The 26,800-nt window shown below is 43.5% G+C and overlaps 1 protein-coding gene across 1 annotated transcript in view; it reads right to left on the bottom strand.

The window, feature by feature from the left end:
- Nucleotides 1-11,514: 11,514 nt before the first annotated feature.
- PCOLCE2 (procollagen C-endopeptidase enhancer 2) overlaps nt 11,515-26,800 on the bottom strand; it is a 57,640-nt gene continuing 42,354 nt past the window's right edge. The window contains exons 5-9 of the mRNA NM_001127640.1: nt 25,026-25,162; nt 20,684-20,838; nt 14,092-14,175; nt 12,321-12,488; nt 11,515-12,094 (exon numbers count right to left, since the gene is read on the bottom strand). Coding sequence (NP_001121112.1) covers nt 11,964-12,094; nt 12,321-12,488; nt 14,092-14,175; nt 20,684-20,838; nt 25,026-25,162 — 675 coding nt within the window. The 3' untranslated portion in view covers nt 11,515-11,963. The remainder of the gene's footprint in view (nt 12,095-12,320; nt 12,489-14,091; nt 14,176-20,683; nt 20,839-25,025; nt 25,163-26,800) is intronic.

Raw genomic sequence — 26,800 nt, 5'->3', positions numbered from 1 at the left:
TAGCTCTCTCCTAGGGTAACATACTTTTAATTAGTATATCCACACAAAGTATGGATTAGTATGTGACCATTCATGAAAACACTCTTGTCCTAAACTGAAAGCAACCAAAGTCCTTTTGACGAGTGAGTGGATGAGTTGTGTATGGTACACATCCTGCTTGTTGGGTTGATGGGCAGGTTCTTTTGTCTTGCATCAAATGTTAAAAGTTCCTGAAGCAACAGCTCAGAAGGAAAAGCAGAAACAAAGAAGAGAGCAAAGATTAAAATGGACTCAGATGAACTGTATACTTCATGTGCCTTCATCCTGTGCCACTTTCCTTTGGAAGTATGTTCCTAAACACACTTTTGGCTTGGGAATCAGAAACGCTGAAAAAGGACCAAAGAAAGATGTAACTGCCCCACATCAGCAAGATGAGTCAGTGTATGTGGGTCAGAAAAGTCCAAAAACAGGGAAGCTGCTGTATGTCACTCTTCAGATCTCACACCCTAATTGGAAGCACACAAAGAGAATTCTGGGAAATGACATTAGTCCTAAGCAAGTTGACACAGAAAGCCACCACACAATACAGACTGGAGATGTCTACATCACACAGATGAGTCTTAGAAAGTGAAACACGCTTGTCACAAAGGACATAGACTCCACCATGCAGCACTACACAAGAAAACAAAACATTAGAAATGGAGGTCAAACAAGTCAACTGCACAGCTCAGAAAATAGTGCTTTTGTTAAAAATGGTGCATTTGAAGCTGGGCCTGATGGCATAGACCGGTAATCCCAATGTTCAGGAAGATGAGACAGGAGGATTTTAGGGTTCTAAACCAGCCTTGATGGACTGCAGACTAACCAGAACTAGATGGTGAATCCCTGCTTTGAACAGTGAATTTTAATATGTTAAATTATGCTTGTGTCAACCTGATGGGAAATATATAGTGCCGTTACAATTAAAAGAACTAAGAACTTGGAAGACAGACTGATCTCTGAGAGGTCAAGGTCAGCCTGATCTAGAATGAGTTCCAGGGCTCCACAGAGAAACCCTGTCTCAAACAAACAAAAGCTAAGAAAACAACAGGCATCTTAGAGTTTGCTACTACAAAAGAAGTAATTTGTGATGAATATTAAAATTCTGGGAAAGAGTTGCTGCTACCTGACACTATCAGAATAATATATTTTTCTAAATGAATTTTTACCATTTAGGTTATCTGCTTTTTCACACAAACTAGAATGGTTGGTTTCTAAACAAAAACCAAGTTGACACCCTGATTGGAATTACATCAAATGTAGAGACTAATGGGATGAATTCACAATGAATTCAGCAATTGTCAGAAGCCATCTAGGAAAGGCTGCGGCAAGCAAGTGAATTTCCTGGAGATGGCCCACCATTTTGCATGGCTGCAATGGGTGTGCTCAGGAGAGGCACAGCCTCAGACTTTGTCCAAGGATTGCTTCTCACTGCTGATCTGCCTTGCCTGCCATTATTACATAGCCTAATGATTCCTGGACATCCACCCACCCTATTGGGCAAATTTCCTGCAGATCAACATGAAGATGAACTTTAATGAATTTATGTTAGATGGATAAATCTATAGCATTCCTGGTTTGATTCAAATAATTTTAAGAAGAAAGTTTAGGGAGATAGTCTTAGTTGTTTTGCCAGAAAGATGTAATAAACAATCAAGAATAGAATGTGTCTCTTCCTCCTCATAGAATAGTAAGTAAAGGTGGCATAATAAGGAAAACAATGAGCATTCATAATTGCAAGAGAAAGGGCTTGGGACAGATCTGTGATCAAGGAAAAACATTCATTCTAGGTCAGGTCCAAGGATGAGGCCATAGGTGTGCACTATGATAAAGCAAGGCCATGTGAAACTGTTGCTTTGAACTTATAATGAGCTTATGGAATGAAATGCTGCTTTGAACTTACTATAGACATCCTTCTGTAACTCCTCTTTCTGTGTAACTTTCCTCTCCTTTTATCTGTGAAATCATTTTATAAAGAACTTTTGCCTAAGAGGGTGTAAATTGCTAGAAAGAAGAAATAAAATGTGGCATTTGTGACTCAGTCTCATTTACCAAATCTACCTATCTATCTACCTACCTACCTATCTACCTATCTGCCTATACATACATATTTGTGTAGGTATGTGTGTATGTATGTCAGTATGCATGAATGCTTGTGGAATTGTTGAGATGGGTGGTTGTGTGGTGACACCAAAGTGTATGGTGTCTGTCTGTGTCTATGTGTGTGCTTAATTTATTCCTTTCTTCCTTTTCTCTCTGGCTCACAAAGCATTAACAAACTCCCAGCCTTACTAGACAGCAGGAGTACTAGAACCAGAGAGAAACTAAGCCTTTTTTCTTATATCTGCTGGGAGTCCTCATCAGCAGGGAATCAAATTATCAGAACCCAGCAGCTTTTGGTCATAGAATATCAAAGAGTTAAAGACAAAAGTAAGGCAGCTTTGGTCCTGATCACTGACTCCATACCCCTTCGCTGCCTTCCTCAGGAAACTGGATGCTGGGATAAGCACCTCCCAGCCTCGCAAGCAGTGTCTTTTAGCCCATTTATGATCTTATATTATCGTTATATATTATATGCATATTATTATATACATAGCACATCTGTCCATTTATGCAGGTCCTCTTAGCAGTATTCGGTATGTTCTAGTGCTGAAATCCAGTGGGATTACAATTTTATAATTAAAACGATGAAGATTTTATTACTCTTGTGTTTGGGGAATTGTCTCTATGTGGGGGCACTAAGTGGGGCCTCCTGCCCTCCTACAGTTCCAAGGACAAACCAAAGTTTGGTTCTGCTCAAATTCACCCTGGGCCATCAGAGAGTTTATTAGGCTTACTGACAGAACAGTGGATGAGAGGTTGCAGGCTGGAATGCAGTGACCTTAAAGCATCCTCACCGGACATTCTATGCTCAGTATGGGTGATGGCTCACTCTCCCATGGTTGCATAGAAGTCTCCCCAACCCCCACCAAGGCCAAGAACAATTTTGAAGGAATTGTGAGAAACTGGTTGGGCGTGGTTGGACTCTCAGATGAGAGACCAGTGACCCTCTCCAACCCCTCCCATGAGAGACCGTTAGCAATCAACAAAATCAGTGTGTAGAACACTGTGCTGCTCCGATGAAGATCAGTACCATGGCCATAATTAGTGATATGTTAAAATTCCATTCAAATTACTATTTTTCCTAAAACTAAGTAGAGGTTGTAATTATTGGTCCATAGAGGGACACATATACCCAAATACTAACATTGTTAGTCTTTGATAAAAAGATAAAACTGGAAATGTTCATTGTTTCATCTCTAATGAATATGTATCTCTTCCTAGTTGGGGATTTGTTTGTTTGTTTGGTGGTTTTGGATTTTTTTGTTGGGAGGGGGGGTTTGAGACAGGGCTTCTCTGTGTAGCCCTGTCCATCCTGGAACTTACTCTAGACTAGGCTGGCCTGGAACTCAGAGATCTGCCTGCCTCTGCCTCCCGAGTGCTGGGATTAAAGGTGTGCACCGCAATGCTTAGCAATTCCTAGTACTTTTAAATTATTGTTTTCTTCAGCACATTCCTAAAATACTAAATAATCTGAGATCATGAATCTTGAAAAGTAAACCAACCAAACCTAATTCAGAATTAAACTAATAAGGGTTGGAGAAATGGCTCAATTGGTAAAGTGCTTGCTTGTCATGGATGCCTGAAGTTCTGAGTTCAATTCTCAGTGCCTACCCATAGTCTCAGTGGCTTGCTAGCCAGCTCTTCTTGTTGAATGGGTGAGGGCCAAGTTGAGTTTCTCAAGTAAGTGACTTGGAGGATGGGTTAATGGGTACAATGCCCACTATGCAATCAGGAAGACATGACTTCAGATTCCCAGAACCCATTTAACAACCAGACATGGTAGTGCAAATCTGCAAAATGCCAGCATTGGGGTGTTGAAAATGAACCCCAGGGGTTTACCTGCCAGCCAGTCTAGCTGAAATAGCAGTCCAGGCTCAGTAAGAGTCTCTTTCAGAAAATAAGGCAGAGAATGATAAATTGACCTCTGTCTGCATGATTCAGGAAAGACACACACACACACTATACTATATCCATATACAATATATTATATATTAGCAACTGAAGAAGACACCCAGTGTCAACCTGCATATGCAAACATGAACATATACATGAACAGAAAATTTACAGTAAGAAATTACTAGGGATAATGGCTTCTCACTGGTAAGTCACTGTTCGCTTTCTGGCACTGCGCCTATCCTCCATTTGTAAGCATACTGGATATAGAAGCCATTCTTAGAAGACTTTCTCTTTCATTTGATAATTTCACATTATTTTCTTTATTCTCCTTTTTAAAATTTGCATTTGAAAATGAACACCAGCTACACCACACAAAAGTTGGGAAACGTCTTATGTTTCATTTGTATGCTTCAAAGTAACCATTTTCAGGAGGCAGGGCTTCTGATGCCTTATTAAAGGTATGCAAGAAGTAAAACAGCAGGCTTATTTATAAATGAGGTAAACATGTTTTTTTTTAACGTGTCCTAGGCAATCAAAGTTATGGGCAAGCTCCCTTCTCTTCAGCCTGCAATCAATTCATTCTCTGCTTTCTCCCAGGAGGAATGCTATTTAAGGGGTCCATGGCTCAGCAGGCAAAAGCACTTGCTGGTCTGATGATTTGAGTTCAGATACCCAGCATCCACAGAAAAACTGGACCTAGACACAGCGGTGGGTGTCAGCAATCCCAGCATTCCTACGGTAAAACGGGAGCAGAGGGGACAGAAGACTTTCCCTGGAAGCTCACTCAAACCGGCTAGTTGCAGTGTCAGAGAAAAGAGATCCTGCTTCATCCACTTTTATCCAATTTTTAGCCAGTGCTGGACCCTGCCTGCTACAATAATGATCTGATCTGCCAGGCAAGATCTAACTATGCTAAGACTACTTATGGGGGTTACCTTGGTCCCTGCTGCAATGGGTAGTGATTAACACAGAGATGCGTTACTGTTTAAAGTGCTGAGTATCAGCAAGTGTACATGCTCAGCCGTGATTGGACCTTCTGTATTAATCCCCAACTCCAGTATACAGGCTCAGAGAACACTGGATAAGGGGGCAGGAAGAATGTAAGAGCCTAAGGATGGGGGAAAGTGCTCGAAATGCTGTCCTCTGCAGGTGGCTGTTCGCACCTGAACTCAAAGCCTTAGTGGGTCCCTACGGGAGACCTGCACCAGATCAAGACAGTTCAAAAACCTCCAGCAAGGAGTGGGAGGGGCTCCGGAGGCCCCACCCTACCGGAAGGACTTGTGGCGATCAATCGAAGGTTACTGGAGGAAAGAAGGTCAGAAACTTTTTGTTAGGCGTGTAGCCACTGATACGTTCCCCACCCTGCCCCAATATATGACCATGTGCATACAGGCAGCACTAATAAGACTCAATATGAGACCCTTTATGGTCTTGAAATGTGTCTGGATTCTTTAGACCCACGTCAAACAGGTGAAACAGGTGGCTTAGACCTAAGAGCCAGTGTGGTGGTTTGAATGAGAATAGACCCCATAGGCTCATATATTGGAATGCTTGGTTGCCAGTTTCGACTGTTAAGGAAGGATTAGGACCACCAAGGATCTCAGAAAGAATTCTATTTGTCTTTCTCAGTCTACACCACAGTTCTAGCGATATACTGTGCATGAGAATCCAAGTATTTCCCCTCCTCATCTGGGAGGCTCCTCTTCGCATCAGGTAACCACCGACATTATTATTATTATTATTATTATTATTATTATTATTATTATTATTAGATGTGTCAGGTGTAAGTTCTCCTAATAGGTTTCTGTTCTTTAAAGCTCTGTCTCTGACATCTGATAAATCTCACTATCAGTATGCCATAGACATCTTTCAAGCAAAAGACAACAGTTCTAGTTTTTATCTAATCAAACGTTAGCCTTTTAAAGCTACTTTGCTTTTAAGAAGGAAAACAATGAAAAAAAGAAAACAAAAAAGGAAAAATATCAAGAATTTTAATTATAGCACTAAAATGCCCCTGTAAAAATGTCTGCACTTGATCTCAGCCAAAAGATAGAAAAAGGATACATTTCTCTGTGTTCTAAACTCCTCCCATTACAAGTTGTCTGTCTACCTGTGAATGTTTCCATGCTTACACAGTCATAGGTTCCCCAGCCAGCCATGGCAACACCCGTGTATAAGCTCTGTGCTCGGGAGGTTGTAGCTACCTGAGCTACAAAGCAAGCTGCAGGCCAGCCTGCATAGTCAGACCCTGTGTTAGAACAGAGCAAAAGTGTTTGGGACTTGTGGTTTGAATACATGTGGCCCAGGGAATGGCACTATTAGGAGGTGTGGCCTTGTTGGAGGAATTGTGTCACTGTGGGCGTGGACTTTAAGATCCTCTTCCTAGCTACCTGGAAACCAGTCTTCTCCTGTCTGCCTTTGGAACAAGATTTTGAACTCTTGCTTCTGCACCATGCCTGCCTGGATGCTGCCAAGCTCCTGCCTGGATGATAATGGACTGAGTCTCTGAACCTGTAAGCCAGCTCCAATTAAATGTTGTCCTTATAAGAGTTGCCTTGGTCATGGTGTCTTTTCACAGCAGGAAAACCCTAAGACAGTACTTAATTCAAGACCTTTAATGATAAAAATACAATCTATTCAATATTTTGTCCAAAAGTTAGAGCCTATTTTTATATCTAAAATGAACATGTAAAAGTCTTATTTTTAGCTATATTTTATGATTTAGCTTAAACATGAGTGTTCATGTATGTTTGTGCGTGATGGGCAGGCATGCTGCAGTGTGCATGCTGAACTCAGAGGCCAATTTTCAGGAGCCAGTTCTCTCTGCTATGTGAGTTTTAGGGGCAAACTCACGAGGTCCATTTGGTGGTAAGTGGCTTTAGCTGCTGAGCCATCTCTCTATCTTGATCATTTACCCGGAAGTTTCTTCAACTGAACTTCTTCTTTGGATAACATATCTTTGCATTATATTAATCTTATTTTTCCTTTCCAAATTTTGCATTATCATCATGGCAGGAAGCTGGCAGCATCCAGCCAGGTGTGGCGCTGGAGGAGCTGGGAGTTCTACATCTGGTTCCGAAGGCAAACAGAAGACTGGCTTCCAGGCAGTTAGAAGGAGGGTCTGCAAGTCCACCCACACAGTGACGCACTTCCTCCAACAAGGCCACGCCTCCTAATAGTGCCACTGAGTAGGCTAAGCATTTTCAAACCACCACACTGCTCAAGGTTTCTTTTTGTTCTGAAAAATATCATGGGATCATATCGATCACTCTGCATCATTAAGGTCAGAGCCAGGACTGCAGATGTGTGACTCCATGCCTGGTTTATGCAGTGCTGGGGACTAACTCCAAGGCCTGGCGCTAGGCAACCGCTCAACCAGTGGAACTATATCCCCACCTTCATCTAATTGGTTACCTAGCAATTTGGAAATGCGCTCTGTCAATTCTGTTGCTAGGCGAACTTGCTTGTGTTAGAAACACGAGCTGATTGGCAAATTAAATCTGGACAGGGAGGAACCGTGAATGACCTGGGAATATATGATGGAACCAGAGCTCTGGACTTCCCTCAGGGTAAAGCCTGGTACCTGTGAGAGTCTGGGAGCTGTGCCTCTTGCACTTCGGGATGGAGCTTTTCTGAAGATGGGTCTTTTGGCAGATAGGTCTACACTGCCTGAGGTGACCGCTGTCTCCTTGTGCTTAACACAACCTCTAGGAAAGCCAAAGGAAAAATAGCAAAGGCTGTGGAAATCTGTGTTATAGAATATTATAAGATTGCAGCACACATATACGTTGATGTATGTGTCTCATCTGAGAAGATTGGACCTGCAGATTTCTTATGAGTCTGTCCAGTTCCAGCAAAGCTCTTAGCGCAGCGAAGACTATTTACTGACGGTTTACACGTTGAAGGCATTCCTGGGATAAACCCTACTTGACCGCCACCTTTTTGTTTGGTAAAATCTCGTCTAGAGCTTTTGCACCTATGTTCCTAAATGAAATAAGACTGGATATTTCCCTGGCACCTACTGTCTGCTAAACTTTTGGAATGAAGGTTATTGATCTCAGAGAAAACACCCCATATTCTTTCCTTGCATACCTTCTGGGATTAGTTTATGTTAGGTGGGCAGTCCTTCCTCCGTAGATGCCTGACAAACTTCCCAAATAAAACTGAGCTTGGAGTTTCCTTGAGGAAAGATTTTAAAGTACTTGCTTGATTTTTTTTAGTGGTTGTAGGACTATAAGGTTCTTGTCTGTTTAAGTCTACTAGGCACCCTCACCCCAGAGATTTCATTTCATATTCATTTTCCAATCTGTAGGCGTAAGGGGCTCATAAGATCATATTACTATTATTCTGTTGGTGGAGGGAGGGAGGCAGAGAAGGACAGAGGGAGGGAAAGAATGAATGGAGGAAGTGAGTGTGTTGGTCTTAACTATTTGGCCTCCATTTCTTCACTGAAGTGATGTTTCTTGCCTCACCCTTCACAGCAGCTGACATTACAGGTGAGCACCATTGTGCCCAGAACTCTTATTACTACTTAGTCATCTATAATACCTGAGAACAGTCCCTCATTTGTTCACAAAGTTGGTATTACGTGGTTCTGTTTAGAAATAGTTTATTTTATAAGTATGAGTTTCAATTACATCAGTGCACCATATGCATGCAGTGCCCAAAGAGACCAGAAGAGGGTGTCAGATCCCTTGGAACTGGAGTTATGGATGGTTGTGAGACACCATGGCTGGGAATTGACTGTTCTTCATCTGGAAGAGCAGTCAGTGCTTTCATAACCACTGAGCCATCCCTCCAGCTCCTACTCTTTTTTTTTTTTTTTAACTACCTTTTAACGTTTAATCTTGGCAGAGTTTTCTGAGTTATATTGGTCATTTCAAGAAGCAACTCTTAGCTTTGTTAACTTCATCTGTTATTTCTTTTTTTTTTAAGATTTATTCATTTATTATATATAAGTACACTGTAGCTGTCTTCAGACACACCAGAAGAGGGCATCAGATCTCTTTATAGATGGTTGTGAGCCACCATGTGGTTGCTGGGAATTGAACTCAGGACCTCTGGAAGAGCAGTCAGAGCTCTTAACCACTGAGCCATCTCCCCAGCCCTCATCTGTTATTTGTAACTTCTTTGTGACTCCATTTCTGTCCTAAGCGTATTTCTACCTCTACATGTGTATAGTGTGTGCATGCATTTACATGTGCGCACACGTATGTATACGTGTGTAGAGACCAGAAATCAATGACAAGCATCCTTATCACTTATTCTCCACCTGTTTCCTTGAGTCTCTAACTGAACCTGGAACTCACTGATTCACTGGGCTTGCAGCCAGTTCTATGGTCCTGCATGACTCAGTTTCCCCAGGCTCCCCAGTTAGAAGTATTGCATTTCCAGTACTGGGATTATAGAGCTGCTGCACATGGGTTTTTTGTGGGTGCTGGGGATTCCAACTCAGGTCCTAAAGCTTGGGTGGCAGCTACTTTAATGGCAGTCCTCCCTGCAGTCTTTCTCCCGACCTTTCAGGGTTTTTGTTTGCAATCCATAGAGAGATCTGCCTGTCTCCATCAAAAGCAAGCACCACCATGCCTGGCTCTCTCTCCTTTTAAAAGTTTATTGTTTTGTTTTGTTTTTTTTTTTAGTTTGTGTCATTTATGAAATTATAAAATTGAAAGTGTTTTGGTTTTTATATTTTTATGCTATGATTTTTCAAGTTAATTATTTAATATTTCTTGACTTCCAGCAAAAAGGTTTTTTTTCTTTTTTAAAAAGATTTATTCATTTATTATATGTAAGTACACTGTAGCTGTCTTCAGATACACCAGAAGAGGGCATCAGATCTCATTATAGATGGTTGTGAGCCACCATGTGGTTGCTGGGAATTGAACTCAGGACCTCTGGAAGAATAGTCAGGTGCTCTTAACCGCTGAGCCATCTCTCCAGCCCCCAGCAAAAAGGTTTTATTATTATTTGTTTACCTTTTTGTCACTGATCTTTAGTTATACATTATTGTTGGAGAAAAGCATCCGCATGACAGTTCTTTAAAGTGTGCTTCAAGGTACCTTAGGTGGAAAAGCTTAAAAAATTATTCTATATATAGGCTGATGAGATTAGCCAGTGGATACAGGTGCCTATTGCAACTCCCTGTGCTTATAACCAAGAATAAACTGAAGTTCTGTCTAAATAAAGTGATTTTATAACCGAAGTTGGAGCGTTTGTGGGACTGGGAGGAGTAGCCTCACCACCTGTCTGCTTTAAACAACTGCATGGAAAGCAGTGCCAGTGCCGTGAATTATTAACCACGGTCCCCTTAGCAGTTGCTTGTGTCAGAGCTGTCAATGGAACGGATAGCTTGGATTACTGTTCTCGGTTTTTCCTGCAGTGTGACACAGCAAACACTGTGGCCATGAAGCTCGAGCCCACACAAACAAGCTGTCCACAGTAACTCGTCAGTAAGAAGTTTCTGCTGAGAGGCAAAAAGGCTGTGCTCATCCCCACGTCCCTAAAGGGCATGCTTGACAGGATTCTATTAGCTGGCCTGTCTCCGGGTGTCACTGCCCAGAGAAACCACCACCCGGCTGGTGCTGGATCCTCTAACCGGTTCTCTCCTTCAGCTGGTGCTGTCCCATTACTGACGATCATCTCGGGAAGAGAGTTTGAACAATGTCTGACCCTTCCAGTCGACTTTGGTTAGTTGCTCTAACGCCTGACCAGCTGCTAGTTCGGCTTACCATATTAGTTTGCTGCCACCTGTTTATCGGCTCAAGAACTAGGACTTGCCATTTTCAACCAAAAGCAGACTTTCCCTTAGTTCTAAAACTTCATCCCTATCGTAGGACACATTGTGACTCGTGCCTTTGTTTATCTTTGTTCCTCTGACTGTCTTTAGATGGAGAGAAAGCACCTTTCACAGCCCCTGGCTAGCAATCTCCCAGGAAGCAGGGAGACTGCCACTTCCATTACGAGTCTAGCTGCCTCTTGAGAAGTTCTTCTCAGCTGATACAGAGTCAATAAAATGGGTACACACAGCAAAGAGTACCCGGAGCTCACAGCTGAATGTTTGGATTACCTTACTGTTTAGTCTAACGAATGCAAGCCTAAATGCTTTAAGTGGGAAGGCGGCTCCCTCCTAGGGCAGCGGGAGCCTCTTCTGGCAATATTGTGAACATTGGGTTTGAAATAATGATGCTTGGAAGATTGCACTGTCTCTGCAGAGAACGGTACTCTGGGGAACTCCCTGGATCTCCCTGAGCTTGTAGTTCAGAGACAAAATGAAGGAATCTGGACTGGATGCCAGAGGGACACCTTTCTGTTCTTGCAGACAGAGATTACAGCCCGCTGACATTACTGCCCCAGTTTTATCCCTGGAATTCTTAGGGTGCCAACTCGATGACGACACCAAGACAACCTTACGTGCAAATACCATCTCTGACACCGTTTAACGGGAGTGCTGCCACAGCTGTATTTTCTGGGAGAACAAGTTTACCTGGTGGCCTTGGAATCATTTAAAACATTTTATTAAGCATTGACTTAAAAAATGCAAGAGAAAGGAGAATGTCACACCTCAGAGCAAATGCTTGAAGGTAACCAAATATTATAAATATTGCACTTTATAAAATTCTCTTTTATATCTTCTTACAACTCGACTCTAGAATATCCTCCTACAGACGTATGTATGTACAAGTTTCCAGCGGCCGGTGCTTGCTGTTGTTTCCCATCAGGCAGTGGGTGGAAGGGCTCTCAGATGCCTGACCTCAGGCGCAGGCGCAGGTCTTCCACCAGCAAAACAGGGCCGGGTTCGCACATCCGTCACTGGAGGAGTAACGCGGCTCCTTCTCTCAGAACGCTCAGTATTAAATAGCACGGGTTTCGTTTTGCTTTCTTCTAAGTGGACAGAACAGATCGTTCAGCGGTGATGAGCGAGTTCAGGTTATGTGACAGAGCACAGGCTAACACTGCTTGTTCTTCAGGGCGTTCATGGGCTTCTGATTCTTATTCTTGAACATCTTGACAAAGCTGTTTGGCATGATCTTGCCACGCCCATCCTCACCGACTTGTCCCATGATAATGTAATTGAGACCTAAAGAAAGAGAATGTAACGATAACTGGCTTTTTTTTTTCTTCTTCTTCATGTTCATAGTTAATGGTTTCCTTCTCTATCAGAAGTGGACTGTGTTTTAGCCCTGATTTCACCCCCCACAACAGCCGCTGCCTGGAAAGGTTCATGACTTGCTCGGGGGACGCCTTCTCCTTCCCCACTCTGCTTCCGGGCTTTCCCGGAAGAAAGACTACAGCTCTGTCCTTACCTCGTCTGAGAAGGGGGCACTGTCTGCAGACCACAGTGAGCTTGACGCTCATGTTCTTGCCAGCCTGCTGAATGGCCAGGTTGCCCTCCCGGTATATGCTGATGATCGAGACCGTGGCAAGCAAACTCCCGCCTCGAGTGGCCGTCGTGATGACTGTGCCGGCTAACACTGTGGAGAAAAGCCCACAGTGAAGGCAGAGCCAGCAGAGCTGAAATGACTTCAATTCTTTTAAGTTTCAGAAATGAAAATTCGCGTGTTAAAGAGTTCTCAAAATTTCAATCACTAAGTTGAAGGTTAAAAAAAAAAAAAAAAGATCATGGAGCTACAACGTTGCCTTTGAGTGTTACTTCCCAGAAGAGAAATCTAGCTGTTTTTCCAACTGCAATCTGCGGCTGAGATGGAGACCCTCTTAAAACGTTCTCTCTAACATGTGGATAGATTGCCACTTAAGGGATTGAGTTATGAGCCGTGCTCTTAAGCACTTAGCAACCCTGTTTATCTCATTTTAAAAAATGAAAGTAGAGAACTGAGTTAGAACTTAAAACGAAGTATGAGCTGTGTACTTCATGTAAACGAAGTATGTGCTTGCTTGTACTGGCGCTCTCTAAAACGACCAAAACCTTACCCCCGGGGAGTGTTTCCTTCCACTTCTGAGAACTCTCTGTCCCTTGGTGATATTGGTCACTGTGCCATCTAAGTGAGCCACAGACAAGAGGCTAAATCTAGTTTTAGACACAAGTAACATAACCCCTCAGGACAGCGTGAGCCCCCAGCACTTATGTAATACACCAAGCTCCTAAAATCAGAATTCCCAGCACACCTTCCTTTGGTTCCTGGAAATGTGGGTCCACTGAAAAACGTCAGACTGTAGCTGAGGGAAAGCATGGGAAGGCAGTTCCTCCCACAGAAGACTAACCCCAGTGTGGTTGCAAACACGCCGGCATCATGTGTTTCCATGCTTATGCAGTCATTAGAACTCGGCATGAAAACAACTGCACGACGTCCATCCCTTCCTTACAAGACAGTCCCGGGGTTGCAAACAATTACCACACAAAGGCATGGAAAGCAGGCCGGAACTTGGAGATGGGAGTGGAGGTGAGGAGGGCTTGTTTTTGATAACCCATTGGGCTGTAGCAACTTTCTTTTCCTGATAAGATTAAATTCTGCATCTTTTGTTCTCAAGTGGTTTTTGACGGTGCGAGTTTTTAATTGAAAAAAAAAAAAATCCCTTAGAAACCCCAAGTGCTTAACTTCTCCTTCCTCAGGTTCCGGTCTACAAGAGCTTCAGTTGGGCATCAGATTTTCATGTTTTACCTTAGCAATTTGAAAGGACACGACTGAGAAGATACTGCATTCCGTTTGAGAGAAGCCAGGTTTTGAATGTGAGCCCAACTACTGAACGTGCTATAGCTGGGTCCCAGACGCTCTGGTGTGTGCAAAACAGAACAAAAACCCAGAAGATAAAAAGGCTTTCTCACGAAGGCCACCAGAATACACCAAGTAGCAGTGTCATGTACCAAGAGTCAACTTTTAAACTGATATATGGGAGGGGGAGCTTAACACTGTTTATCAAGCTTATTTTTCTCATTGTGAAGCCAAACAGTTCAAAGAGTCCAGGTGGACACACTCTGGTGGACAGGACCGTGCACCCGTGGGTGAATCAACTGTGTTACTGAACCACCACCATTCAAGTCACGGGAGCGCCTCCGAGATTAAGCACATAGTCTCATGTTTCTCATTAGAGAGAAAAAGGCTGGTTTCTGTTTCTTACCAAAGTTGCTTGAACAATAATTGCTCTCCAGAGTCCCCATCCGTCTACACTTTTGCTGACACAGGGCCACAGTGGGTTTTAAACCTAATTCAAAGAAGAAATTCAAAGAAGGGAGTCATGAGATTCAGGAAAATGGATTCGAATATAGTTAATTGGTGCTTATGTCAGAATCTAGCCAGTTGAAATCACCATTTGTTCCCCTGAGCCACCAAGCTACCACTGCAACGAAGTAATTATGAACCACGCGAGAGAAATTCTTCATGCTACCAACTCCTGATCTTCCTCACAGGAACTTGATCCTCTCTACTGAATTTTAAACCTGAGATCAAAGGTATCCAGATTTAGTCTTGTTTGCCTCTCCTTTTAGGGAAGTGGTTCTCAACCTTTTTAATGCTGTGACCCTTTGATACAATTCCTCATGTTGGGGTGAACGCCAAATGTAAAATTATTTTTCTTGCTACTTCACTAATGTAAATTTGCTACTGTATGGCGTTGTAAATATCTGATGGTTCTGGTGGTCTTTGGTGACCTGTGGGAAAGGTTGAGAACCACCACTTTGTGTGTGTGCGTGTGTGTGTGTGTGTGTGTGTGTGTGTGTGTGTGTGTGTGTGCGTGTGTGTATGTATCCTTCACACTAAAATAGAATTGACCTGAGTGCCTACCTCAGGGGGAAAAAAGACAAAAAAAGCTGGCCAGCAAATCTGAGGTGACAGAGAACAGGCTGATTCTTCACAAGAGGAATCCTATGGTGTTCTCATGAGGGTAAGAGGAGCTTAGTGTGCTTAAAAATATACAGCTCTCTAGTTCTCAATAGAGCAGGGATTTAGGAATGCTACTTGTGTGTAAAGTGTTAGGTCTGACTTGAGGAGTCACAAAGCTATTTATTTTGAACCCATCATTGGCTGTAAGGATCTCAAGAAGTAAATAGTTATCAGTTTCATCCATCAAGAGACACAAGTTATAAGCATAATTAGACCCAACCACAGTTGTTCTCAATGGGTGGGAACTTTGTTCTGTAGGTAACATATGATGAGCAGAGGAAATATTCAAGCTGTCCTGACTACAGAGGCACCGATGGCTTCTAATTCACAGCTTCAAGTGTGCATCTGTGCTGGCTGGCCTTTGTCAACCTGACACAAACTGAACCATATCTTGGAAGAGGTGATCTTAGCTGAGAAAATGACTGCATAAGATTGACATGCAGGCTAGTCTGTAGGACATCTTCTTGGTGGATGACCACGCACTGTGGGCGGTGCCATCCCCAGGCTCATGGTCCTGGGCTGTATAAGAAAGCAGGCTGTGCAAGCTTCGAGGAGCAAGCAAGTAAGCAGCATCTCTCCATGGCCTGCATAGCTCCTGCCCTGACTTTCCTGGATGATTGGACTACATTAGAAAAAATAAATTCTCTCCTCCCCAAGTAGCTTTTTGGTGATGGCATTTTATCACAGCAACACAAACACTAGCAAAGAGTCCATTGCCGCTCAGATGGGGTCCTGTAACTGAATGTGAGGTGTCACAAAAGCTTGGCAATGCTAAAAGTTTTCTGAATGCACAGTGGCTAAAAAACTAATTCAGTTTCAAACACATACGGAGTCTGTATCTGAGGTGTGGGTGACAGTGTTTGCCCGTACTGCACTGTGAGCTGCAGGCCTGGATATGAGCGCAGCGTGTCACACAGCACACGCTTGACAGGCCTTCACACCAGCCAACACTGCCTGAAACATCTCTGCTCAGATTTCAGATGTCTGCACATGTCGGTTGTTGAGGGTTTTTTTTGTTTTTTGTTTTTTGTTTTTTTGTTTTTTTGTTTTTTTTTTACCGTAGCTGCAAAGTTCCCTGCCCTGAAACACAGAAATTAGTTTTCTCCAAGGGAGTCTCACAGGGGGAAACAAACCCACTCTTAAGGGTGGGTCCCATGCCAGCAGAACAAGGCCAACACAAAAGGAACCCAATGTCAACTTGCAGGTTTTTTGTTTCCTAATGTCAAGTCGGGGTATTGTTTTTAAACCTTGCAGATCCTTTGTGTATTTCCTCTGGCTTTGTTTTAATGGCTTTGTTTTTTTTTTTTTTTTTGTTTTTTTTTTTTTGGTTCTTTTTTTTTTTTCCGGAGCTGGGGACCGAACCCAGGGCCTTGCGCTTCCTAGGCAAGCGCTCTACCACTGAGCTAAATCCCCAACCCCAATGGCTTTGTTTTTAAGAGATTCCGTGTGTGTGTGTGTGTGTGTGTGTGTGTGTGTGTGTGTGTATGAATGTGTGTGTCTCTCTGTCTGTATGTGTTTCTTGTGCTTTTTCTCCATCTCTTTTTCTTTTTCTTTTTTTTTTTGGTTCTTTTTTTCAGAGCTGGGGACCGAACCCAGGGCCTTGCGCTTCCTAGGTAAGCGCTCTACCACTGTCCAGCTCTTTTTCTTAAACATAGTTTTTTTTTTTTTTTAAAGAATTCAGAAACATTTTAGAATGGTGAAGCTATATCATATGTACTGGGCTGTCCTCTTTCGGATGTCACGTGGTGTCACGAGCTAGAGACAGCCAGGAAAAGAGACTCCTCTCGAGAAAATGCCTTCATCCGACTGACTAGAGGCACCTGTGGAGGTATATGGTTTTAAGTGTATGATTGGTACATATATGTCTATGTACCACATGCATGCCTGGTGCCTAGAGAGGCTAGAAGAGGGTGTTAGATCCCCTGGAACTGGAGTTACAAACGGTTGTAAGCCTAATTCTGTATGTTGGGAATCTAACCTAGGTTCTCTGGTTCTCCTTAACTCTGTCTGGGTCCCTGAGCCATTTCTCCAGCCCTAGCATTTTTCTCGATTATTAAATGATGAAGGAGGGTCTAGGCCACTGTGGTGGTGCTAGGTGGGTGGTCCTGGGTTGTATAAAAAAACAACCTGAATGAGTCATGGAAAGCAAGCCAGTGAGCCAGTGCCTCAGTTGCTGCCCCCAACTTTCTACCTTGAGCTCTTACCCTGACTTCCCTTAAAGGATGGACTGCTACCAGAAATATAAGATGAAATAAACCTTTCTACTTCAAGTTGTTTCTCGTCAGTGTTTTGTCATGGCAGTGAGGTCATTTCCAGACAGACTGTGGAAAACCAGCTTCTTTTCAGCCTGGGATTATTTATCTGGGAGTGGGCGGGTACCCCACATTGATGCTTCTTGCCTTCCAGTGTATCTCTGCCCTCTGGTCTTTAAGTCAGAGGCTATACCACTCCACCTAGCTCATCTGTGGTCTTTATCAATTTCTGCACTCACAAATAGCCCACAGCTCAGCCTTTCTCCTATGCAATCTTGCACCATCTTCAAGGGTCCACCATCTTCGTGGATGATCCAGTTTCATCCGCATTAGGGACTATGCTCTGTTGCATCTGCCAATCAGACCCAGGCTTAGATGTCCTCGTACAGAACCACGTGTTGCCCATCTTTTACACGGCAAATTTAGACACCCTAATATCCAGGTGTCTTAGGGTGTCCATTGCTGAGAAGAGTCACCATGACCAAGGCAGCGCTTATAAAAGAAAACATTTAATCGGGGCTGGCTTACAGTTTCAGTGGTTTAGTCCATTATTATCATGGTGGGAAACATGGCGGCTTGCAAGCAGACATGGTGCTGGAGAAGGAACTGAGAATTTTACATCTTTATCCACTGGCAGCAGAAGAGGACTCTGAGACACACTGGGTGGAGCTTGAGCATAGGAGACCTCAAAGCCCGCCCACACATTAACACACTTCCTCCAACAAGGCCTCACCTACTCCAACAAGGCTACACCTACTCCAACAAGGCCACACCTACTCTAACAAGGCCACACCTACTCTAACAAGGCCACACCTACTCCAACAAGGCCACACCTACTCCAACAAGGCCACACCTACTCCAACAAGGCCACACCTACTCCAACAAGGTCACGCCTCCTAATAGTGCCACTCCCACTGACCCTCAAGGCATCCTCCACCTTTACACTCTCCCCCTTTGCTTCTCTTAGGGAGGAGGCTACCTCTCCGGTCCAAGCCTTTTGGGTATGGAGTGTGCAGTTTATAGCCTTTGTGACAGACCTTCCCTCTGTTCCTTCTGTCCCCTGCATTGGTCTTTGTCACTGCACCACACCTATGTAATGTGTTCACCTCCCAATGCCCTTCTCTTTCCTTTCAGGAATGTGTGCCGTGCATTTCTAGAACTTTTCTGTTTCTTCACTTTACTGCACACATTCCCATCACACCCTGGCTTCTGACTACATTGCACCACTTATAAAACGTATAAATGCAGACATTTCAGTCTCATCGACAGGAGGCTCACTGACCACCTCTTCTGAAGGCATTTCCTTCTAGGATTTCTGCTGTGGATGTCTCTCCTCTCTCTTCCTCACCCTCCACCAACATTAGATTTCCTCAGAGTTTTGTTCCAGCATCTTTCCTCCTTGTACCTTCAGCCTCTCCCAAGGTAGATAAATCCCCCTTTTTAAAAAAATTATTTTTATGTGTATGAATATTGTTGTCCACATGTAGGTATGCCCCATGCCTATCTGGGACCCTTGGAGGTCAGAAGAGGGCACTGAATTCCCTGGAACTGGAGGTCTGGGTGGTTGTGAGCCACCCTGTGGGTTCTGGGAATCAAGTTGTGCAAGCCAGGGACCTGGGAGATACTGTCCGGTTAACCACCAGGGCCTGTCACTGTCCTCTTCTCATCTCTGGACTACGTGTTTATGTCACAGCATAGTTCAGCCAAATAACCAAAGAGCACGGTCATTGTCTTGGTCCTTATAATCATTCATTTCACAGGGACCGGGTTGATCTTTGCAACCAACAAATCTCATTTTTACTTAAAACCCTTGACAGCTTCATCCCGTAAGCTTTGTTCTAAAAAGTCAAAAACCATTCAGGGCATACGGGGAAGCTTGAAGACCAAACTATAGAAGCTAAAGGGGATACCAGTTGAAGGCTTTTATGTGCTGTGTACAGAAGTTTGGCCTTTCAGACACAGCAACCGCCAGTCACATTAGTTTCCGCATGACTAGCTATATTCCAAGCACTCACCAGGGCTGCCATATTGGATCACACGCCTACAGATGACGAACTTAATGGAACAATGACGTGGCCTATGCTGGCTTGGGAGATGCAAGTGGTGAGGTAAGATAAAGGGAGGCAGAGATGACTATGAGACTGTCTATTGATGTCAGGGATGAGCTTGGACAAACAGGAGAAAACATGCTTGAAGCACAAGAGTGTGACGGAAGATAGCTGAGTATGAATTGGTTCTGTTTAAGTGGCAGGAAATGTTTGGGAGTTAGTGGCAATCCACATTTACAGTTCTGCAGAAAGTACAAGTTGGAGATAAAACCAGAAAGCCACTAGCACCAAGGATCTGTCCAGATAGTTCACTATAAGAACGTCTGGTCCACTGTGCTGGGCTGGGGACACCTGACAGTATCACAAGACAGTGCATAGCCAGGCCACCAGGGGGCGTGCTGTGAGGCCCAGAACTTCCAGGCATGTCTCCTGCTGGAGGGGGAGAAAACAGCAGGCAACCAAAGGTATGCCCTGACTTGGGATTTCTGAGACCTGAATTGCCAGAGGGTGGGGCAGGTAGGACATAGAGACTAATGTCAAACCCCAGTGCCATCACCGACTCTTAGATCAGGACCCACGACCATCTCCAGCTTCTGTAACTAGTGAAGTTTTTTTCTTGATTTATTCCATTTAAATATACATGTACACACACACACACACACACACACACACACACACACACTATGACATTTTTCTGAGATACAAAAAAACAAAATCTTAATCCTGGCAGTTGTTAAAGATTGGCAGGTATCAAGGCCCTAGAACATTACCCTAAAATACTATTCTAAGTAATAAAAGGAAAACTATAAGGAGATGGAAAGGAGACAGGTCTTGAAATCACAGTTAAACAGCAGGAAAGCTCTAGAGTTCAACAGCATTGTGCCATGACCATATGCTTACTGTATTACATATAGTTAAAACAGCTCGTTTATTTTATATTATTTTTTTATTGTGGAGAGGTGTTTGTGCGGAGGTCAGAGGACAACTCTGTGGAATCAGCTCTCCCACCTGTATGAGGATCCCAGGGATCAAGCTCCGGTTGCCACCCTTGCATAGAAGCAGCTTTTCCTGCAGACCCTCCCCAGCCCTGTATTATATATTCTAAGAACTAGAAGAGGTGAACTCAACTTCCTAATACAGAGACAAACACTAATTACTCTGGTTTGACTACTGCACATTGTATGCACGGATCAAACACTGTACACCCCAAATATGTGCCAATTATTACATTAAACTAAAAAAAAGAAGGGAAGACTTTTGTCATGTACCAGTAAAGGAGCATTGGTTTGTAAAGATAGTGTTTATATTACAATCACTTTCCTTGTAATTCTTAGGCGGCCATTGCTTTCTCCCATGGCTAATCCAGAGCACTGTCTGGTGAGCATCCTTACCTTCCTTTTATCCATGGAATCTCACTATCATCTCACACAGGTTCTCACCTACTTACTTTTCTGTTTGGGGTATCTTCATATTTTGTCTTCTTTCTAGAATTCAAAAGTATTTGTGCCAACTTCCAAACACAAGAACTTACCTATAGTTACGGGGAATGTGGTGGTGACGGGTGTGGCTGTGGTTGTGGGAAATTTTTTTGGCCTGAATTTGTAGTGACCAATAAATCCATCCGCTGTTAAACTTAAGTCTGATAAAAATTGGATGAGGAGTTCATTTTTCTCAGACACGATCGGTCTAGGAGAGAAACACATTCAAAGATTAAGTGGCACCTCTCTAAAAAATGTCCGATCTTTTAGTTTTCGATTCGATTTTGAGAATTGATTAACAACTCTTGAAAAACAAAAATTCAAGACACTTGGAAAAAATGAAGGTCCTAGCACCCCACCTTCACAAGGACCCTATCATCATCCTCTTTTTATGAACCTAGAATTCAGTGATTTTCCTGAGATCCTGCAGTCAGCATGTGGGAATCAGGATTTGAACCTGGGGCCCCCAGACAGTGGAAGACATGAGGACCAGTGTGAATGCTGATGTTGTAGCTATTTCCCATGAGCCTCTGAAGCTTTGCCTGACCTGTGACTCTGAACTAAGTCTGTGATTGACACCAGCTGCTGGCAATGGAGAATCTGAGGGACGGATCTGATGACACAGGGGGCTCGAGCTGACCATGTTTCGCTTTTTAGTGGGAAGTCTAATGTCTGCCTGCAGTGGCAGGATTCCAGTTATAATCCCCGCCGGGGAAATGCTAATGAAGAGAGAGCAGGTGACTACTGATCGGTAGTCATAACACCATTAAGAGCTCCAACCTTAGGAGCCTGAAGGCTGGTTGGAACTACAGGGTTAGAGGTGAGGCTAAGGCTCAAAGGCCCTCTGAATTTTAGGGGATTATAGGAGGTGTCAATTTCTGCTGCTATTTCTTAAACAATGGAGAGAATGCTGTTTGGCTAATTTTATTCAACAACCGATTCATAAGTAGAAAGAGATTAAACAAGTTATTTGGTTAGATTAGTGATGCGAAGAGACTCCTTTTCTGGTGTATCCCTCTAGTCAGAGCACTTGGGCTTCTCAATGGCCCACGATGAGCAGCTCACTTCTGAGCTTTTGAGCCACCTGCAGGGAGCAGGCAGAGCCTTGTAAGACCAGGCCAGCTGGGAGAGCTGTGGACCCAAGTGAGGTTCCAACGGAAACGGGGGGGGGGGGGGGGGGGGCTCGCGACCTATATCCATCTTTCCCTCCCCAAAGCAACGAGGATCATGTCAATGATTCTTCAGAGATTCAAGCCTTTGACAGACACGTTTCCACTTGCTTATGAAGAGTATGAAATAAGAATTTAAAACTTCCCTATACACAACTCTTACCTACAATTACCAACAAAACATGCTAACCTTGTTTAAATGAGAACACTGCAACAAGTACTTCCTGTAGGCAGACATGGTGTCTACGCCCTGACTTCTCAATGAACTAACTGGGCAACATTATGTCAGAAATTTGATTTTATTGTTTTCCCAAGGAAGAGTAATTTAGTAATAAAAGTAGATTTTTATTGTGGTGCTTTGTGGAAACAACAGAATCCCAGGGCACTGGGGTAGTCTGGTTGGTTGGTATTGTCGTTCTTCCTATGGGGTAGCAAACCCCCTCTGCTCCTTCAGTCCTTTCTCTAACTCCTCCATTGGGGTCCCTGTGCTCAGTACAATGGTTAGCTGCAAGCATCCTCATCCTTATCAGTAAGGCTCTGGCAGAGCCTCTCAGGGAACAGCCATATCAGGCTCCTGTCAGCAAGTGCTTCTTGGCATCAGCAATAGTGACTGGGTTTGGGGGCTGCATTTCAACCCCCCTTTTTTATTGAGTTGTCTTCCTGAGTGTCTTTAGTGTATTGTGGGATCTAGGACTTCGTCAAATAAAGGTTGCGAATACATATCTCTGGTATGTCTTCCCTCGACTCTAAACTATACAAAAATTCTGTTTTCAGTTTTCCCTTTATGTTTTCATTCTGTCATTGATCCTTGTGTGAACATACAAGTTCGTTTTGCTAGATGAACAAGTGGACTCTGCCCCACTTTCGATGGGGTCTTCCCTTCCCCACTGGTCCAAAGGTCTCAGTGGAGTGCACTATCTGCAAACATAGAGGATAAACTCCTGGACTTACTTTGAGGCTCCACCTCCCTATCTTCCTGTTAAAATCTGTCTTAATTCTCAGCTCCCTGAAACAGTAGGCGTGGCAGGCAAGACCCCCTTCTCTGTGCTTTCCTCTAGGACTCAGTACTGTCTCCACCACCCACAGCCTTGCCTGCCCATCTACAGTTTAGGATACAGTTGACAGATCTGATGAAAACCCAGTTTCACTACTGTCCAACGAGGAGTCTTTCTGGTCACGAGCAGTTCCAGGTAGTTAAGTGTTTTAAACTATCTCCTAGTCAGGTTTTATACTTTTCCACATTAAAGCCTAGCACACAGGTTTTAAAGATTTATGTTTTGAAATAATGGTCTGCAAGATGGCGTGGCAGGTAAAGGAACTTAGTACTAAGACTGATGACCAGAGTTGGAACCCCAGATCCCACATGGTAGGAGGAAAGGACCTATCCACCCTTGCAAGATGTCCTATCACATCCACAGATATGCTATATGGCATGTGTGCCCACACACATGCAGAACAGAAAACCAAATAGATAGATAAATAAATGTAATTTAATTAAATGTAATTTAAATTAAAGCAATAAAATAAGCTGTTGAACACTTCTTGTTTTCCCTAGGAGGATCTCTGTGGTGTTAAAATGCCTCTCCTTGTGCTAATCTGAACTCTGGAAAAAACCATATTGACTTGAGTTGGGAGCTCACCTGGATTGGCAACTGCCCCTTGGCCCTGATGATGGGATGTAGGCGTTTTCCCCCTCACCTAGAGAGGGTCATGCCAAGCAATTGGGGTAAGGGCCGGGCATGAGGTGGGGATATTTTGGGAACCGGCACTTGGTAGTATGTATGCATACAGTCAAATGTTCCAGACAAGATGTGAAATGCTGGGGTTGGGGATTTAGCTCAGTGGTAGAGCGCTTGCCTAGGAAGCGCAAGGCCCTGGGTTCGGTCCCCAGCTCCGAAAAAAAGAACCAAAAAAAAAAAAAAAAAAAAAAAAAAAAAAAGATGTGAAATGCTTTGTTTGCTGTCCCAGAATGCACCTTGCTAAAGGGGAACTTGAGATGTGTGAGCTCCCTGATTCTCCTGTCTGGGGCTCTTTACTGACTTTCCCTGCTTCCCCATTTGAGGGCTCATAAGGAACTGTAATACTATAAACTCTCTGGCCTGGGTCATCGGCCCCTGCCGCCCTCCTGACCTCAGGGCTTAACTCTTTCCTTTCCTTATGGTTTTCTTTTTTGCTCCCAGTCCTCCCCCTTGAGACACTGTCCAGAACCCTGATAAAGCTGGTCTGGGTCAGACTTATTTCCCTCTTCCGAAGAAAAAAAACAAAAACAAAAACAAAAAACCAACCAACCAAATAAACAAACCAAAAAACCCTACTGGTCAAATATCTTGAATGATTTCTATGGTTTCTATGCTTTTTCTTCTTCCTTTGTCCATTTTGGATGAAGAGAATATATTTTCTCGATTTGCTGGTCGGGCAATGTCTCAAGTGCAAGACCGTCAGAGAAAACATCTGGCTTTGTGCCGAGCTTCCATGTTTCCTTGTCTGGAATTTTCAGCCCCTGGCTTGTTCCTTTTTCTTAGAAGATGCTATTCTTCCCAATGCTTGAGGTCCCTTTAGCAGGTCTGTGACACAGCAGACATGTGCCCCTGGGGCACCAGCCTTGCCTCTGTTTGTCTATGTGGCTGCCGGACTCAGTGTTTGGGTGACTGTGTTTTGCTGCTGCTAGTGGACAGGTCTCCACTCTCATGGACTCTAAAGCTTCCTCAGCAAACAGTGTAACACTTTCCAGAAAATAAAGGTAATTAGGGAGTTTAGCAGGGCGAAGGTTGTACTGGCTGGTTTTGTGTGAATTTGACACAAGCTAGAATCATTGGAGAGAAAAGAGCCTTCCTTGAGGAACAGCCTCCATGAGATCCAGCTGTAAGGCATTTTCTCAATTAGTGATCAGTAGGGGAGGGCCCAGCCCATTGTGGGTGGTGCTATCCTTGGGCTAGTGGTCCTGGGATCTATAAGAAAGCAAGCTGAGCAAGCCAGATGAAGCAAGCAGTAAGAAACATCCCTCCATGGCCTCTGCATCAGCTTCCTGCCTCCAGTTTCCCTCCCTGCTTGAGTTCCTGTCCTGACTGTCTCCAGTGAGGGACTATGATCTGGATCTGTGTAAGTTGAATAAACTCTGGCCTCCCTAACTTACCTTTTGGTCATGGCAATACAAACCTTAACTAAGACATAGGTTTAGAATCAGAAACATTAGCGATACAAAGAGATACAAAGAGGCACTACTTACACAGGTGGGCTGTCCCCACAGTACTTTCCAATTCTTTTAGCATCGTTGACTTCTCCACCATTAAACACAGCCACGTAGTCATATCTGCAGTAGTTATCTCGCTCAACATCAAACTTCTCAAACTTTAACTCTATGAGCTTTGGGAAAAGCATAGCATTGAAGTGTCAATAACCTGAATGGCCCCCAGTGCAAACACCCCTGTAATTGGTGTTGGAGAGCTACTGTATCACACAGAAACTAGCAATCATAGTGACATACATTTGAAAATTGCTAAGAGCTTAGATTTACTTGTGTCAGTGTGCACAGATGCAAAGGTGTAACTGCTCTAAGTGAATATGCTAATTAGTTTAATTGTAATAGTTCACAGTATATGCATGATCTAAGCATTGCTGTATACTGTATTTTTTATTTGCCAACTGTATCTCGGAAAAGCTGGAGGGAAAAAGAAAAAACAGAGTGAGGATTCTATCTGAACAGCTGGGGGTGTGTTCTGGTGATAATGGAACTGTATACTAGTCCATTCTCCTCTGGGAAAAAATGAACAGAAGTCAAAATTATTATCTAAGATGTTCCCTTGTATTTCATTTGGGTATGATGTGCGCGTGTGTGTGTGTGTGTGTGTGTGTGTGTGTGTTTGTGTGTGTGTGTGTGTGTGCGTGTGTATTCATGAGATGGGTAGATTTCTCCTTTTGAGAAGAGATGAAGATTCTTCCTGCACGTAAAGGAATCTTTGGGATGAGAGTTTTGGGGAGGTGGGAACAATTTGAGTTGCTGAAGTGTGAACGCACGTGTGCACACTCCAGGCACAGGCACATGGGGGTGTGGTGTGTGACTAGTTTTTGAAGAGGTTGTATAGAAACACTGACATTCAAAGTGTGATTACTAAAGGTTTTCTTTTCTTTCTCATTTGTTTTTTGCTCTAGAACTAATAGTCTATTATCCTAAATAATTCACGTGAATTGTACATTATAACTTAGTAAGGAACTGATCATTTCCTTTACAAGTAGTTTCTCTGAGGAAATTTCCAGTGTGTAAATCCGAGGACACCTCCCTGGGTCATTAACAATGGTGGCAATCAGCTGCCACCCAATCTTGCTGGGCAATTGGTATAGCCAGGAGCCCTGTCTGATAATTCAGGGAAGATTATGGAAATCAATTTCCATTAAATAAAGGGCTTTCATTCCCAAGAACCCAAGAAGACTCTTGTACATTAACCAAAAGGCGGCAGGAGCTGTGGTGTTGCAGTTGGACACAGCGGCCATTTTGATACATGTGGATGTTTGCCTGCCTTTAAAAAGTCGCATCTGTGATGGGAGAGAACTGCTTTACTTGTGCTAAAAATCGCTTTAAACTATGGGGAAACACTGACTTTACACCAGCAACTAATAAAGTATTTTTTGTTTGAAATTGGCTGAATTTTCCTGCCCTAAAAATTAGTTACATCGAAGCTTTTGGGGAGGAGATTAAAAAGCAAGAGGAGAAAGGAAAAGCTGTGAAAAGACCCAGAGGTGAGGCTTTTGGAGGGCATTCCATACGCTTGCACAGAAATTCCTCAGGCTTTCACTCTCTTGCTGTTTTTCTTCTTTGGACAGGATTACAGTGGGTTTTAAATACTCCAATGCTGGTGAAAAAAATCAATGGAGTGGAAGAAAACCAACCAGAGAAACAAAGCCCAGACTCCAGAGGGTGAAGGGGAGAAGCCATGAGAGAAGACGCACGACTAAAATTTGGAACGTAATAATATTGTCATTATTCAGTTAGCTATATTAACAATG

This window comes from Rattus norvegicus, chromosome 8 (genome assembly GCF_036323735.1).
Source record: "Rattus norvegicus strain BN/NHsdMcwi chromosome 8, GRCr8, whole genome shotgun sequence".
NCBI classification, from domain to species: Eukaryota; Metazoa; Chordata; class Mammalia; order Rodentia; family Muridae; genus Rattus; species Rattus norvegicus.
The sequence above is the reverse complement of the archived record's forward strand: the minus strand, read 5'-3'. Positions and strand labels throughout refer to the sequence as shown.